Source organism: Triticum urartu, chromosome 1 (assembly GCF_003073215.2).
Source record: "Triticum urartu cultivar G1812 chromosome 1, Tu2.1, whole genome shotgun sequence".
NCBI lineage: Eukaryota > Viridiplantae > Streptophyta > Magnoliopsida > Poales > Poaceae > Triticum > Triticum urartu.
This window is the reverse complement of record NC_053022.1, coordinates 218,910,452-218,923,968: the sequence shown is the minus strand read 5'-3', so window position 1 is coordinate 218,923,968 and position 13,517 is coordinate 218,910,452. Positions and strand designations below refer to the sequence as shown.

The window sequence follows — 13,517 nt, the reverse complement described above, 5'->3', positions numbered from 1 at the left end:
AGCTTTCTATCTAGAATTTAGGATAAATCTTTCAAATTTTTTGGTCAAAAATAAATATACAAAAAATGATTTTTAAATCTAAAAAAACATTTTTTGTATATTTATTTTTGACCAAAAAATCTGAAAGATTTATCCTAGATCCTAGATAGAAAGTTTTGCCACGCTGCAAAGGTTTGAACTTCAAAACATGTTTTATGCGAGAGAAACAAAAAAAGAAATATGTTTGCACGAATCGCGAAGCGCAGAATGGATGGCTAAATAGGAAGGGCCTGGTGCAGGTGTTCTATTATATATTTTCGCGCCTCTGTGTCGTAAACGAGGCTGGAGGTCTGTCCACGGCGTGGGTTGGTGGTGATGAAGATGTTGCCGCCCATGGCAGCGAAGGTCGTGCAACGACGAGGCACGGGTGCGATTAACCGGAGAACGCCAGGCTCCCGGAGGTCAGAGTAGTTAGTGTCCTTGTCAATCTTATGAAGGGTGAAGCCTTTGCTCCAGTCATCGATCAGCAGGTAGAGGTGCTTCTGCTTCTCCAGCTTTTTGCCGGTGTGTTTAGAGTAGCTCGCCTGCCCTTGTCGCGGCTTACGCACACCTCCGATCATTTGCTCCTCCTCCGGGCTATCAATTCTCCGGTTCATCATCCGCTCTACGGATCTGTCTGTCATATAATCTGCCAAGGCAGTCCAGGTATCAGACTAGAGGACGAAGATTGTGTTGATTGAATTGAATTATATAGGCAGTTATAAAAGGGCTGCCTGCCAGGGGTTCTAACTAAGTTGAAATCGGACTCGATCCTGAACCGATTGCGATCGGGAAAGGGAAAAAGGTCACGTACCTCCTCAGAATCCGAGTCGTAGACGGTCGGATAAAGCTACCAGATCTCTGACCTCGGACCGCCGCCGGGAGTTGAGGCGACGGCGGATACAGATGGAAGGCGGTGACGGAAAATTGAGATTCGTCAGGACCCGTCTGAACCTGCAACTGTCAAAACCAAAGCGAGACCTCGTCAGTTAGGGTCTGTTTAGTTTCAGTCATCGAACGGAATGCCACGGGTCCGACCAATATTATGTTTCCAGAAATACAAAGATTTTATACTTGGTCATATTGTATAGAGCGATGCTAGGCGCCGGCGCACCGGCCGAACAGTTTCAGCCGGTCCAGCCCTAGCCGTTCGATGCGAGCCGCGTGGCCACTGGATGCAGCAAAAAAAAAACGATTCGTCCCGGGCTTCTTCTATCTCGGGTTAGATCTGCAGCTCCTTGTTGCCGCCAGGTCGCCGTCCTTGCCCCCGATTGCCGATCTCCGTCCTTGTTGCCGCCCGGTCGCCGTCCTCGCCCCCGGTCGTCGTCCTCGTCGCCCCCGGTCGCCTTCCTTGCCGCTCCCGGTCGCCGGTCGCCGTCCTCGTCGCCATCGTCGTTCGCCCGGCTCCCCTGGTTGAAACTTTTTTGTCATTACCGCTTGAAACTTTTTCTTCTGGCGGTTGAAGCTTTTTCATTGATGTTTGAAGCTTTTTCCACCATTGAAGCTTTTTCCCGCGGTGGAAGATTTTTCCTCATGCCATTCTTGAAACTTTTCCTCTAGTTGGATGAAGCTTTTCCACAAACGGTTGAAGCATTTCCTTCCTTGGTGGAAGCTAGACACTTGACTAGTTCCAGCAAAAAACGATGCCGGCTGTAGAAAACGATGCTGGATGTAGCAAAATCTGTTGGTCCAGCAAAAAACAGATGTCGTTGTAGCAAAAAGTTGTAGCAAAAAATTGACACGGTTGTAGCTTTTCTCTCAATGGTTGAAGCTTTTCCCCTCTACGGTGGAAGCTTTTCTGTAAATGATTGAAACTTTTTTCATTTTGAGCAGTGCCTGGGTGAAATCACAGAGAGACGCCATGGCCGTCGTCGAGGAAGATTTGTCAATCTCTGGTTGAAACTTTTTCAACTGCGAGTTGAAGCTTTTTGTCAAACGGTTGTAACTTTTCCTGTATTTTATTGTCTGGTTGAAGCTTTTTTATCTACTGGATGTAGCTTTTTGTGTCCATGGTTGTAGCACGGGAAAACGTCGTTTGCAACTCTCCCAGTACCGCGGTTGCAGCTCCTCCCCATGGCCATGATTGTAGCACGGGCACCTCGGTCCTCCCAGTGTTTTGAGGAGGAGGAGAAAGGAAGTGAGGGACAAGGAAGAAGGGGTGGAGGTGGGGGGTGGGGGGACACGAGCGGGGCTGCAACCATGGGCGGCGGGGACTTCGATCTTCCAAACTACATCTATGGTCAACGGCGAGCTGCTCGCGTGCTGCAACGGGGGAGGCAAGAGATGCATGCATTGTGGGGCGAGATTCGCGTGAGGTTGAAGAAAGCAGAGAGGATAGCGTTTGGTGGCCCCCGTGTCTACATGTCGCTTGATGGATGGCTGGGGCGAAGCGCGCATGGAAGCGACCGGCCCAAAGTTCGGCCGGCGCACCACGCCCAATCGTTTCCCTATTGTATATCTATGCATATGAGAGCTAGTCTCGTCACTTTTATATAGGAGATGTTTTGAACTGAATTCATTCTATTCCATCACTCAAACCAAACGTTGAAACGTAATCATTACATTCCATCAAATATCTCAACCAAACACACGAACATAACCTACCCATTACAGTGAAATGGAACAATGACATTCCAACTTCGTTTCCGATCCAAACACACCCGATCGTTTACTGTCATCGTGTTACTTTTCCTTTTCGATCACACTGTCATCATGTTACCGCTGACCACGGCTACTATTTTACTGCTTACCGGATGCTAATGTTTAACTTGTTTTTTTAGGGGTATAAAATGGATTTTTCCTTACTCAAGAAAGAACAAAACCCTCCGTACAAAGTGTGGGTATATTTGCAGGGCTTGACCACAGCTAAACTGTACTTCTTGCTTCCACGCGACCAAAAGAAGCGCAATGACTAACATTATTTTGGTTCCTACTAACATGGCCAACGCGTTTGGGTACGTCCGCGAACAATAACCCATCACATTTGAAATATGTTCTTTCACAGCCGGCATTTTGTGTTGGTGGATGTGGTGAATCGGATTCTCAAGATCTTGTTTGTAATCTTTTGATCTTATGGGGTGTGTTGTATCACTGGCTCTTTGCAATTTAGTCCTGCAATTTGTTTCAAAAAACGGAAGTACTTCATGGAAGATACATTGCTGAACGACACTGGGACGATGGCTAATTCAGCCGTTAGTTGTTGTTTCACAGTTGTCGTGCATGTATCGTCTGATGAATGTCGTCCATGTAGCAGTGCTTTTCAAAAAAAGGGTCCAACTTATATCATACAAATCATGCAATTTATTAGATGCCAATGCAGGAGGACTGCCCTCAACAAGATACCCCCAACGGCTGACATATCAGAAGAATTTTGCTAGATGTCAGTCGACTTAGCCTTGGTTATGTCTCAGTCGATGCAACATTTGTAAGTTCTTTGAGATACATGCAAATTTTCTTTTCTGCCTTTTCTTTTTTCTTTCTTAAATATCATGTCACTTGATTGAGATTTCGTTAAGTCTCAATCAATTATGACCTATCTACACTTGTAGTAGACACAACTTCATCCTTCTCATTACTCGCAAGCTTTCTGAGCTGCTGAATCATGCCCACCAGGTCTCTGTCCGAGGACCCGCCTTTTGCCATGGCCTCCCTTGCCTTCGCTGCGAGCTCCATTGCCTTTGCCCGCACTGCCGCCCCGTCGTCCATCAGCTTGGCCACCGTCCTTACGACATCGTCTGCCCAAACCTGCACTGCCGGTGTCTCAGGGTCCAGGAATACGTGGGTCGACGGCACCTTCACACCGACACGGACACCAGCGCCAAGCACGTCGACGACTAGCTTCTCGTTGAGGAACTGGTCGGCAAAGTGAGGCCAGGTCAGAAGCGGCACGCCATTGGAGAGAGACTCGAGCGTGGAGTTCCAGCCACAGTGCGTCAAGAAGCCGCCCACCGCCGGGTGCGACAGGATGCTCATCTGCGGCGCCCACCCACGGATGACCAGGCCGCGGCCCTCCACCCGCGAGTCGAATCCGGCGTCCAGGTCGTCGCCCTCCTTGGCCACCCAGACGAACGGCCTCTCCGACGCCTCCAGCCCGGCGGCGAGCTCGGCGACCTGCGGCGGTAACAAGCGGGCGATGCTGCCGAAGCTGACGTAGAGTACGGATCGTGGAGGCTTCGCGTCGAGCCAGGAGCTGATCCGGCCAGTGTCCATGGCCGCGCGATCGCCTCTCCTGGCCGTCGTCTCGACGTCGGAGTCTAGGAGGCAGAGTGGCCCGACCGCCCACACCTTTCGGTCGAGCGCCCCCGCGTAGCCCTCGACGAACGCGCCTTCGAAGGCCGCGCACGTGTTGACGACGAAGCCGTCGGCGGTGGCCTCGGCGTCCAGCGTCTCGCGCCGTTGCGCCTCCAGCCCTGGCCACTGGAAGAACCCGAGCGACATCGCCTTGTTCACGACCGTGCGCACCGGGAAGTTGGGCACCTCGAACGGCTCGAACTCGCCGGAGGCGCGGTCGCGCACACCGTGCTTGGCCAGGTTATGCGCCGCCAGGAGGAAGAACGCGGACGGACCGTGGAACACGAACCGTGGGATGCCGAGCCGTCGAGCGACGTCCGCCGTCCACGGGTTGCAGGTGTCGGCGACCAGGCAGTCAGGCCGCCGCGGCAGGGCGCGGAGGTACGCGTCGAGCGGGCCCGCGAGCAGCCACATGGCGTTGTAGAAAAGCTTGATATGTGACAGGTCACTGACCATGTCGTGGCTCTCGCAGCCCTCTGGCAGGCCCGCCGCGGCCGACGGGAAGTCGAGCTCGGCGAAGTCGACGGCGAGCCCCGCGCGGCGGGCGTGCTCCAGGGCGGCTCCGTTGCGCGCGGCGTTGACGGGCGTCAGGACAACGGTGACGCGCGTGCCGCCGCGCCCGGCGATGAGGCGCGCCAGGTCCACCGTGGGGATCACGTGGCCCTGCGCAAGGAGCGGCACCAGCACGAAGTGTAGCGGCGGCGCCATGTCCATGTCCATTGGGCTGCCGGCTGTGCCACAGCTGCTCAGCCAGACATGCCGTATATGTACCCGTCGCCCGTCCGAGGTTAATGGTGACATGTGGAGAGAGAAGCCAAGAAGCATCTCGAGGTGCAGTGCAGGCCTTGGCAAGAACCACGAGTGGACAAGAACCTCGGCGGCAAACGCGGAGAGCTTTTCGTTGCGACGGCGACGTGCAGCATTGGCACGCGGATGGAATTGGCCGCCCGCTGGCGGAACAGGAGTTAGCCACGGCTTCGCCGCTTCGGTGCCGGGCTCTGGTGGACACCGGGAAGCACCGAAGTAGCTGGCGTTTGTGCCAGGCGTTCTTCTGTGATGACGCATGCGCGGATAGAAGCTTCTTTGGCCGTTTCATCAAAGCATCTCCAACAGCGGTGTCAAAAGACACGCGGGGGTAAAATGTCACTTTAGCGCGCCGAACGTTTTTACGCGCTCCAGCGGAGAAGGGAATCTAGCGCGCGGGGAAAAGGATGCAGCTCGCGTGCTAGATTTGGTGCACCGCTTTCGGCGCGCCTATAAATTACGGCGCTTACCACGCAGTCTTCACACTGCTACGCGCGTTCTCCCCGCTCCCTCTGCCGCTTGCTCTGTTGCTCCGCGAGCGCCCTGGTGGCACCTACTACACCGAGATTCGGTCCGGTGACGTCCGGCTCGGCCTTGTCACGTTCGAGATCCGCGCACGAGGCCGCCCGCACATACGACGCGGCGGCGTGGCGCCTTGAAAGGCCTTCGTCGCAGATGAACTTTCACGACGTCTACACGCGCGAACAGGCGCAGGCCGTCGCCCCTCCGCCTCGTCTTATCACGGACCAGGATCGTGCGGAGCATGGCGGAGTGACACCGGCGCCACCCGGAAGACGTCGCCAACGAGTGCCCCTACTGGGCGGAGAGGACGGCAAGGCGCCGCGTGGAGCGGGCGGACAGGCGTCGGCGGAAGGCACTGGCCATATCACAGTGCGATATCATCGAAGCAGGTGGGGAGTCGTTCTTTGAGGATGATGATTCTCGTTGGGAGGACATTTGGCTTGATACCTCGGACAACACTAGCGAGGATGATGATGAGGAGGGCGACTCGGAGTAGGTTGTAGTTGCACCATAGTTTTTATCTAGTTGCACTGTAGTTTTTATTTATGTAATTGCACTGTAGTTTTTATGTAGTTGCACCGTAGTTTTATCTATCTATGCTATGAATTATGTAAAAATCTATGTATAATTTTATCTATGCTATGATGGACTATGTATCGTTTATTTTATCTATATCCAAACCAATATAAAAAGATCCAAATGGACAGATCCAAACCATCTCGCCCGTCAAATCATGTTATTTAGCGGTTCAAATCGCTTCAATGTTGAGCATCAAACACGTTTAACGCTCTAATTACCCATCACTTTCATTGGTTATAAACAGGTTTTGACTCAACGCTATCCCTTAAATCTGCCATGTAATTAATATCCTATCATTCCTGCGAAAAAATAATTGATATTTTACCAAATATCAACGTGCAACAGATATATATCTTACATAATATAACATGAAACTAGTATTTTACCTAATATAAACATGTATTGCACATATATTATTACTAGTATCTAAAAAATATCTATGCAATCTAGTCCAGAGTGTTCGTGCGAGAGCGTGCGCGCTGCATTTTAGCGCGCCTACTGGAGTTACGCGCGTGCTAAATTTATCGCGACCGCTGAAGTCAGCGCTCCCCACCACGCCAAAGCAGGCGATCGACGCGCTGCAAATTTATTTTTAACGCGTCACGCGTTGGGCAGCTGTTGAAGATGCTCTCAGGATGCAAAGTGACCGGCAACGCTCGCTAGTCGGTACTATTCCGCTGTTGTTCATTATCCCGTCGTCCATTGAAAGGAGGAATAATGTGGTCGACATCTTGTGTCCTCGTTGTTTCTCCCTTCTACTTTCACCGTATATAGACTCAACAGGTGGATGACTAACCAAAACTCTAACAGTTCTCCACATTTGGCACGTTTGATTCCTATTAAACTCGAAAATAAAACACGCCTCCCATTTAGCCGCTAGTTTTCCCTGCCTGCACAACATGCATATATGGAAGGAAAAAACTGGCTAAAACATGTGTTCCCTTCCTAAATAAGCTCCACGTTGCTAACTTCCCAACCGGCCATACTGGCCCACATGTCAATGAGCTATCGCCACGCGCTACCTACTCTGGCCCCTTTGACACTGCATGCAGATTGCCTGCCTGCCAGCATGCCAGCCTCCCGCTATGAATACCTTCCGCACCAGACCCATCGACGTACCACTGGGTGGCATTCCCGACACACAAACATGAACCACACCGCCGACGCCGGGAGAAAGCTAGCAATGGCTGCACCGATCAACGGGAGCAGCGGCTGGACGCTGCTCCGCCCGCTCTGCCAGGGCGCGTCTGGTGCTGCTGTATCTCTCGCGGAAGACGCGGCCTCCGGGGAGCTCTTCGTCGTGAAGTCGGCGGCTGCCGGGGATGCCGCGCAGCTGCGCCGCGAATGGGGCATCATGTCCGGCCTATCCTCCCCGCACGTCGTCAAGTGCCTAGGGTTCCGCTCGATCGGGGCGCTGGATCACCTGCTGCTGGAGTTCGCGCCCGGCGGATCACTCGCCGACGTGGCGGCGGCGGCAAGGAACGGCGGAGGTTGTCACCAGCGGCGCGGGCTCGAGGAAGAAGCCGTAAGGGCTTACGCGGCGGACGTGCTAAGGGGGCTGGATTACCTCCACGAGAGGCTCATGGTGCACGGGGACGTCAAGGGAAGGAACGTGGTGGTCGGCGCCGACGGGCGGGCCAAGCTCGCCGACTTTGGCTGCGCGAGGGCGGCGGGTCATACAAAGCGGCCGTTCGGCGGCACGCCGACGTTCATGGCGCCCGAGGTGGCGCGCGGGGAGGAGCAGGGTCCCCCGGCGGACGTGTGGGCGCTGGGGTGCACCGTCCTCGAGATGGCCACGGGCGGTCGCGTCCCGTGGGGTGACGCCGATGATAACGTGTTCGCCGTGCTGCACCGAATCGGGTTCACCGACGCCGTACCAGAGGTGCCACAGTGGCTCTCGCCGGAGGCTAAGGACTTCCTGGGCCGGTGCTTGCGGAGGCGCGCCTCTGACCGTGACACGGCGGCGCAGCTCCTAGAGCACCCATTCGTGGCACTGGCAACGCCAATCAAGAAAGAGGAGGAGGCGGTGAAGAAGCGGACGTGGGAGTCTCCCACGAGCACGCTGGACGCCGCACTTTGGGAGTCAGACTTTGAGCCCGACGACGACGACATGTCGTCGAATAGCCCGGTCGGCAGGATCAGGGAATTGGCATGCACCGGCCTGCCGTTGCCCGACTGGGACCCCGACCAAGGCTGGATCGAAGTCTGCAGCTGTTAAGTGATGGATTTTAGCGTGTTCAGTCAAATAAGGACTCGGACCGAGGCTGGATTGGCGATCGTCGCGAAATGTCGGCCGATGATGTCGTTAGGCAGTCCTCAAGATTTTGTAGTACACAGCAGCAGCAGCCGAGCTCTTCAGTGATAGTACAAGGCAGGGTGTGTGAAGCGTAGGGTCAGTAGCTATAGGAGTTGTGCGTAGTGATATCAGAACGCATGCATTCTCCTAGAGCTGTTCAATGGCGCCCCCGGCTTTGATATATTGTGAAGAATATTTTTTAGAAGGCTTAGATTTGAGACAAAAATAGTTGTTGTTCCCCTCAGATTTTCTCCTGAATCTTTTGCCTACCTACGCCACCAAGTTGCAGCCGAGATAAACTACTTATATTTGCAAGGAATTTTAGATCCCCTGTTCCACCTCAAGTCGATCGGTCCCAGCGAAATGGATTCATCGGACGATTTTCATATTGCTATGAATGAACTTCACAATCAGGAGAACAAAGAAAATGCGAGCTTCGAGAAGCGTAATTGAACAATGGACACATCATTCTTATTTGTGCAAGAAGTAAAGTACTCCCTCTGTAAACTAATATAAGAACATTTAGATTATTAAGGAGGGAGTATTTCTTGAAGCCGATGGGCCGTGGACCAAACTATGCATGCTTCCATATTGTAGCAGTTCCAACAATTGGCTTGGCTAATAGAATTGTAGCACAGCCTTGCCCATTGCCCGGTTTTGAAGCTGTCACGACCTATTGCATCATTTTGTGGGTCGCCTTGAAAGGCATGTTCATGAAGGGCTACTCAGACGCGCTCGGCTCGACCGAAAGGTGTGAGAGGCCATCGCCCGGCCATGGACGCAGGCTGGATCATCTCTTGGCTCAATGTGAGGCCTCCATGATATGTGCTCGCCTATTTGTTACCGTGGCGGATCATTGAGCTCACCATCGGCCTGGAGGCTCCGACCGGCCGTTCATCTGGGTGACCAAGGAGGGGAGAAACCTTGACATTGGGTTCGACACGTGGGTGAGAGTCTCTCTCCAGCGGCTTGCCGATTTTGACCTGGCCACAATGTTCTCGCCAGTTTAGATGCATGCTGGATAGTGGCCTTGGAGTGGAGTAATAGCTATAGATGCAATCGGATAACGGTCTATAGATTTACGGATGTGACACTCTTATGCTAATTATGTCATTAATATTCATACTCATATATAATGCAATTTAACCACTACTGTAATTTGCTCACCACACTGTTGCTTATTGTTGAGGCATATCTCTCTCGATGTGGTTTTGGTGATTGATGACAACGTGTTTGCGGACTAATCGTGTGCTTTGAATATTTCAGAGATTCATCCTTGGCACGAGACGATTTCTTCCCCTCGGAGTGTCATTCAAGACGGTGTAGCTTTTTCGTTTCTCTTTTGGTGGACTAGTTGCGTAGAGGGCACCGTACTTCAAGAGGGGGTCTGCTGGGGTATTGCTTGGGTGGAATCAACACGTACACATCCACTTCTCACCCTCAGAGCTCTTCCGCTTCGATGGAGAGATCTTTTCTCTCTTGTGTCTTGTCTGGGTCCCAGCGGTAGTACCGTGCAACCCAGCGGTAGTACCGCTGAGGGATCACAAGCGGCAGTACCGCTCCGCAACGGTAGTACCGCCGGTGACTCCGCAGCAGTACTACCGCTAGCCTGCCTGGCCCTATCGCCTCGACTTCAGCTTCGACGGAGAGATCTTCTCTCTCTTGTCTGGGTCCCAGCGGTAGTACCGCGCTACCCAGCGGTAGTACCGCTGAGGAGTCACAAGCGGCAGTACCGCTCCGCAGCGGTAGTGATGAGGACATCAATACCATTGTTACACCCACAGCCCCTGCTGCTATACACACTGGATCGATTACTAGAGCTCACGCACGCCAATTGAATTATCAGGTACTTTCGTTTCTTGGTAACGATTCTAATGTTCATGAGAATATGATGCTGCCTAAATTGGATACATTTGTTTTGCTTACAAATGAAGGGCCTAGCTTGGACAAGAAAGATGAACCTTGGAGCAAGTTCAAGCATGGAGATGATGGCACGCGCAAGGGGAACAAGAACGGAGTTACAAGTGATGATTCCAGGACTCTAAAGCCACCATAATGAGTGCATGAAGCATGGGACGAAATATACAAGATGCCACTTCATAAATTTTGTCCCGAGACTATTTTAGGTGCTGCGTCACCTTATTATTGGGCCAGGCCCATGTATTTTCGAAGTACTTAAGTATAGGTTGTTTTTAGAGTCCGTATATGTGGGGAAACAAGAGTTAGGGTTGGTTTCAGACCCCTCCACCAAGGGCCACGAAATTTCCCCTCTCTCCTCCATATATACAGCCCTTAGGGCATCGTTTAGGCTTTGGGTTTTGTTTAGATTAAAAGTTCACCATAACTGCAACTTCGCGTACTTCGTTTGTGTCCAACGACCAGACCAAGATGTCACTGAACCCCACCTTGATCAATAAAGTTTTCATCTTATATTCGCAATATCCAGATTGCAATCTTAGTTTCTTGCTTGTTCTTCGTTTGCTCGCAGGAAACAAACCCTCGTGGTCAGGTTGATCGTGCTCCGGCGTGGTCAATAACCCTCGGAAGTTGGTTTAGCGATTGCTAAGGCGCGACGTCTCGCACGTTCGTAGTCGGATCGTCAAGGTCGACTCCCACAGAAAACGATAGCCACCATCTCACTGGAACATCGGGACACCTTTGCCTCTATCAAGTGGTATCAGATTTTCAGGTTGCTCGGTGAGATTTTACAGTTTTTCGTAGATTAGTTCGAGTCTGTTCTTCATACCTACAGTCCACGAAAAAGCCAAAAAAATTAGGGTTAGTTCATCCTATCCGAACCAATCTGAGCCTTTGCATAATCTTTTCTGTATTTGCTTTGTTGAATTTGCGGTTGCATCGTCGTGTCAAGTTGCTGGTCTTAGCATCTAGTCCTTTAGAGTTTCGAGTTCTGTTCACAGGTTGTCACGCCGCCGCCGCACCATCATCATCATCATTACCATATACCACCACCCCACCATATACATCGCCGCTGCCATATACAACCACCAATCCGAGTCCATATATACCATCTTCATATACCACCACCAATCCGAATCCAGATATACCATCGCCATATACTACCACCAATCCGAGTCCAGATATACCACCAAAGTCCGAGTTCCACCAGATTCATCTCTGCCACCAGTCCTAGTCCATGTCCAGTATTTGTTGCTTTGTTTTCGAGTTCTAGATCACGCCATACTACGAGTCATGAGAGAGTAGGACTCCTGAGATTCCGTGCTGCCCGCAGAAGAAAAATAGTTCCAAACTCAAAAAAAACTAAGTCTGGAAAATTCTGGCTAGGCAGTTTTTAGACCATTTGTAGACTTTTTCGAAAAAAATTTGTTGCGGAGCAAAAAAAAGAGGAAAAAAAATGCAAAAAAAGTGAAAAAAAGAGAAAAAAAAATCAGAGTGTGCTCCTCAATTGTTTACGTGCAGCGTCGTGATTTTGTTAGTGTTCTAGGCTCGCGTCTCTAGCACGGTCTAGCCTAGGACCAGCATAGTACCGTCGTTGAGCGTTTATTCAACTTTGCATCTCTGAATTGATTATTGCTGACCCTTTTTGCTACCATATTATAAGCCTTCCCAGCTCCACATACATCTACGTCGTGCGTTTGACTCTCCCTGGTAATTGCTCTATCCAAGCTTTGAGAGTTTTGACTACGACGGTTGCCGATCACCACCTGCTGCTGGGTAAGAACTAGTAAGAATTTGAGATTGGTTTGACGGATTTGTGACACCACCACCACCTCTTGTTAGTATTCTGTAGGATCATATTCTTTTGTGTTTCTATTGTTGCTAACCATGGCAGGATCACAAACCGACGAGACTGACTGGGAGAACATGACGAATAAGGAGTTGCATGATAAATTTCAGCAAATGATGAGTGGACAGGTGCAAGATGTGCTAAACAGATTTGAAGAGGCCATGGAGAAGATAGATGACATGGAGAAGACGTTCGAAACAAAGCTCGATAACAGGTTTAATGAATTGCTCGCGCGTCTTCCACCACCACCACCGGCTGCACCTAACGCACCTCTACAACAACAACAACAACAACAACAACGACTATCTACACATCATGAAACGGCCCTCTGCCGAGCGAGCCGTCTCCCTCTTGCACCTGGCCAAACTGTTGGTGCTGCTGTTGATACTTCTGTGGCTCCTGCTACTGATGCGGAGGAGGATGATTTTGCCGGCGATTACGAGGATGAGGTTGATCAAAATCAGAACTACGTGCCACCACCAGCACAGCAACCACCAGGTCGTCCACGTGCAAATAATGGCAATGGTAGGGCTCACCCTCAGGTACGAGATCATGACCATCTCCCTAAACTAAAATTGAATATTCCACCATTTGAGGGTAGATATGTTCCTGATATATATCTTACTTGGGAGTTAGAAACTGAACAACGATTTACATGTTTACAATATCCCGAGGAGAGACGTGTTCCTGCTGCTATTTGTGCATTCACTAGTTTTGCATGTGTTTGGTGGTCTGAGCATTGTAGATTATATCCTATTCCTGCTACTTGGGCTGCTTTGAAAACTGCTATGCGTACTCGTTGGGTTCCACCATATTATCAACGTGAATTACTTCAAAAATTGCAGCGTTTAAGACAAGGAAAAATTCTGTAGAAGAATATTATCAGAAATTACAAACTGGCATGATTAGATGTGGTATTGTTGAGGAGAAGGAAGCTACGCTTGCACGTTTTATGGGTGGATTAAATAGAGAGATTCAGACCATCCTAGAGTATAAGGAGTATAATAATATCACTCGTTTATTCCATCTTGCTTGTAAAGCTGAACGTGAAGAGCAGGATCGACAGGCATTGGCACGAACTAACTTTTCTGCAGGTCGATCTTCATCATGGACACCATGTTCATCCTCTACTTCCACTCCACCAGCACCTCCATCAGGTGCCATCTCCAGCCGTGATACAAGAAAGCAGGCACAACCACCACTATCTGCCAAGAGCACACCTGTTGGACCTGCGCAAAGCTC

General features: G+C 51.0%; 2 protein-coding genes across 2 annotated transcripts; one reads left to right on the top strand and one right to left on the bottom strand.

The window, feature by feature from the left end:
- Positions 1–3,312: 3,312 nt before the first annotated feature.
- Positions 3,313–5,067, bottom strand: LOC125554613 (UDP-glycosyltransferase 73E1-like). Its single transcript, XM_048718121.1, has one exon. The coding sequence runs from the start codon at positions 5,026–5,028 to the stop codon at positions 3,544–3,546; it is 1,485 nt and encodes a 494-aa protein (XP_048574078.1). The 5' UTR covers positions 5,029–5,067; the 3' UTR covers positions 3,313–3,543.
- A 2,140-nt stretch (positions 5,068–7,207) lies between these two features.
- LOC125554624 (mitogen-activated protein kinase kinase kinase 18-like) lies at positions 7,208–8,722 on the top strand. Its single transcript, XM_048718127.1, has one exon. It carries the CDS (start codon positions 7,208–7,210, stop codon positions 8,429–8,431), a length of 1,224 nt encoding a protein of 407 aa, XP_048574084.1. The 3' UTR covers positions 8,432–8,722.
- The last annotated feature ends 4,795 nt before the right edge of the window (positions 8,723–13,517 follow it).

Bases quoted from the DNA above. Each gene is read 5' to 3' on its own strand.
- LOC125554613 (XM_048718121.1), bottom strand. From the start codon at position 5,028: ATGGACATGGACATGGCGCCGCCGCTACACTTCGTGCTGGTGCCGCTC.
- LOC125554624 (XM_048718127.1), top strand. From the start codon at position 7,208: ATGTCAATGAGCTATCGCCACGCGCTACCTACTCTGGCCCCTTTGACA.